Raw genomic sequence first — 3,285 nt, 5'->3', positions numbered from 1 at the left:
TTATTAATAATCCATATTTATAAACTAATTTCAAATAATCTATAGTTGGTGATTTGAGCCTTAGATATTTGATGGTTTTACTTGGTAACTTCTGTGATGTGTTCACTGAACCAGTTCTCATCATTTCTCTGCACCTGCAGCCTTCAGTCAGACTGAAGGAGGTTTTTGTACAACAATAAGTCACTGTGTGTACGCGTTCTTACCATGGTAACTCAGACAGTAATAATCTCCAGCATCTTCAGCCTGAAAACCACTAATGGTTAAAGTGTAATCAGAACAAGATCTACCTCCGCTGAATCTAGATGGAGTTCCTGAGAACCGACTTGAAGCCTGATATATAAGAATCTTAGAGGCTTTCCAGGTTTCTGCAGGTATCAACTGAGATCAGAACCAATATCTGAACTTCCCTGATGGTCACAGTCGCTCCAATACTGACTGATTTTGATCGTTCAGACTGAGTCAGAAAATTATTGGCAGATGATGCTGAAGAGAGAAATGAGCAACGGTAAAGGAAAACAATAATAGATACGAGTTCAAACAAAACTTGATAGCTAAATTTAAAAGTCAGTCTGACCCTGAGTGAGAAAACCCAACACAACCATCAGAGCTACTGGAGACCTCATCCTGATGCAGGTTTCAGTGTCAGAGCTCAAACACACTTTGGACTTAAAGCTTGAGGAGCAGTGATGCATTGACATCATGTAAATCCACACCTGCTGAGATGAAACAGGAAACACAGAGATGATTCAGCCAACACTTCATCTAGTGACAATATTCAGTTTTTATTTCAACTGAAGATCAAATAATGTATTTATTGGTAGTTCATGTTGTCACTTTTATAATGTTTCCATGTCCCCTAAATGTGATGTGTTGTTATAAACAAAAACACACAAAATCAGCAAATATTTGGCATAAAATAGATCCATATAAGCCATATAAGGTTTAAATCTTTGTAATGTAACCTGTTTTCACGTTACAATGATCCTCATTATGTTTCTTCTGGTATGTTAAGGTTATCAAAGAGACTTTTATCTATTTGGATTTATGATTTAAAAATGTGTTTATTATTTATAGTTTAATGTTACACTATAGGATGCAGAACCATTCTATATTATTATTTTATTTTTATTAATATATAATAAAATAAAATTATAATATTATATTATAATATTATTTTATTATTTTATTATTCCTTCCAAGAGAGCCATCTTCTTTTGCTGCATCAACACTGCAAATATATAACATTGCATTTTAAATATAAACACATTCATTTACATATATGCCATTCTAATTAGGCTTCTGATACAAACATACTCACCACCAGAGTTTTCCATTAAAGTAGAATTCAAACAAGAAAACTTTAAGGTTGTCATGGTAAATTTTCTGTCTCCTCTCACATTCCTCTTTACTTATCAGTTCACCTCAGTACTCACACAGAAAGTCTCCTTTCTGAAAAGAGGTTGTGGCAAAAATACCACGACCTAATGAAGAAAGCAAAAATAATAGTAGAAAGAGTAAACAATGTATAAAGGCTTGATTGTAATTAAACCACCCCACCAAAATACCCATACCTTTAAAGGCATTGATGTACTTGACGTCAAGCCCCACTTTGTCCGTTTTGGTATCAATATAATATTTGGCATCTTCCTTCGGTTTTATGCGTCTTCGCCTCTGCATGTTTTACTGGCATGTATGAAAAGTTATGAGTCAAATAAGGAATTACAGGCNTCATTTAGCTGCACCTTAATCATAAAATACCTCTGAATTGATGGGGAGTGAATCCAGGACTGGATCTGTCTTGTTTGGGACACTGGTTGTCATCTGATCCTGGCCATTTTCAGCTCTGATCTGAATCAGAAAATAAAATACAAGTCAACACCATATTGCCTTTGACTTATTTACGGAGATATCCTCAATTAAGTAATGGTGCTCTATGAGAGCAAACGCCCGTGAAAGGAAACTAGTTTTAAATCCAGCCAAAGTGTTTGGTAAAGTCAAAATAAAACCCAACTTCTGTACCTGTTCTGTGTTGTCAGTTGTAGAAGTTGAATGAGTACAGTCAGGACTTTGAGACATTTCTTTCTCCAACTCCTGAGAAAAAGAAGAAAGACTGATTATTTTTTCCCCACAGAAGATTTTCTGTGATGTAGCAGAGAAAACAGTCTGATGGTTGACTTAATTGTTTCGAATTATGGAAACAGCCTAAATACTAACATACTGCAATTATTTATTATACATTTGCGGGAAACTGGTTAATTTGCACAGCAATGTCTTGTACAGTCAGCCATCTATTGTTGTGAAAAGAATGGTAAAACAAAGAAGGTTCAGGTTGTAAATCATCATTATTAGCATATTAAATGAACATAGTCTTAAGATTCATAAATTTTGATTTTTTTTTTAGTACCTTGAGTCGCCATGGCCAGTCTGAGTCCCCATAACTGTACGTAATCTCTTTTCCCTGATTGATATCTTGAGTTGCAAATAAACACAAATGTGGCTTCTGTTGCACGGTCAGATACTTCATTTTGGCATTTGGGCTGATATTGTCATCGTTTATAAGCCTTCCAAGAGAGCCATCTTCTTTTGCTGCATCAACACTGCAAATATATAACATTGCATTTTAAATATAAACACATTCATTTACATATATGCCATTCTAATTAGACTTCTGATACAAACATACTCACCACCAGAGTTTTCCATTAAAGTAGAATTCAAACAAGAAAACTTTAAGGTTGTCATGGTAAACTTTCTGTCTCCTCTCACATTCCTCTTTACTTATCAGTTCACCTTGATACTCACACAGAAAGTCTCCTTTCTGAAAAGAGGTTGTGGCAAAAATACCATGGCCTAATGAAGAAAGCAAAAATAATAGTAGAGTAAACAATGTATAAAGGCTTGATCGTAATTAAACCACCCCCCAAAAATACCCATACCTTTAAAGACATTGATGTACTTGACGTCAAGCCCCACTTTGTCCGTTTTGGTATCAATATAATATTTGGCATCTTCCTTCGGTTTTATGCGTCTTCGCCTCTGCATGTTTTACTGGCATGTATGAAAAGTTATGAGTCAAACAAGGAATTACAGGCTTCTTTGTTATTCCTACAAGCTTTAAAGCTAAAAATTAAATTATAACTATGGAAACATGTTACGCATGCAAGACACATACCTCAGATAAAACACCAACACTATAATTTATTTAATCACTGATTTAGAAAAGTGCTTTACCATCTACAAATAGTTCATACAATGATCAGTGTTCAATATATTGAGGTTCAGCCA

The 3,285-nt window shown here is 34.7% G+C and overlaps 2 protein-coding genes and 1 long non-coding RNA gene across 3 annotated transcripts in view; all 3 read right to left on the bottom strand.

Annotated features, from left to right (window-relative positions):
* Window positions 1–3,285, bottom strand: part of phrf1 (PHD and ring finger domains 1) — a 60,132-nt gene that overhangs the window by 18,289 nt on the left and 38,558 nt on the right. The gene's annotated exons all lie outside the window — the stretch shown is intronic.
* Window positions 1,192–1,706, bottom strand: LOC103151623 (uncharacterized). The gene is made up of 3 exons (XR_477659.2): window positions 1,572–1,706; window positions 1,319–1,481; window positions 1,192–1,228 (listed from the first exon to the last, which is right to left on the bottom strand). It is a non-coding gene; the product is annotated as an uncharacterized LOC103151623 (long non-coding RNA).
* Window positions 1,729–3,266, bottom strand: LOC103151622 (N-lysine methyltransferase KMT5A-A-like). Its single transcript, XM_016681597.1, has 5 exons — window positions 2,937–3,266; window positions 2,688–2,850; window positions 2,405–2,597; window positions 2,020–2,091; window positions 1,729–1,848 (listed from the first exon to the last, which is right to left on the bottom strand). The coding sequence occupies exons 1-5, from the start codon at window positions 3,040–3,042 to the stop codon at window positions 1,744–1,746; spliced, it is 639 nt and encodes a 212-aa protein (XP_016537083.1). The 5' UTR covers window positions 3,043–3,266; the 3' UTR covers window positions 1,729–1,743.

Source organism: Poecilia formosa, unplaced genomic scaffold (assembly GCF_000485575.1).
Source record: "Poecilia formosa unplaced genomic scaffold, Poecilia_formosa-5.1.2 Scaffold287, whole genome shotgun sequence".
Lineage (NCBI taxonomy): Eukaryota > Metazoa > Chordata > Actinopteri > Cyprinodontiformes > Poeciliidae > Poecilia > Poecilia formosa.
Note: the sequence above shows the minus strand (reverse complement) of the source record. Positions and strands in the feature narration are given on the sequence as shown.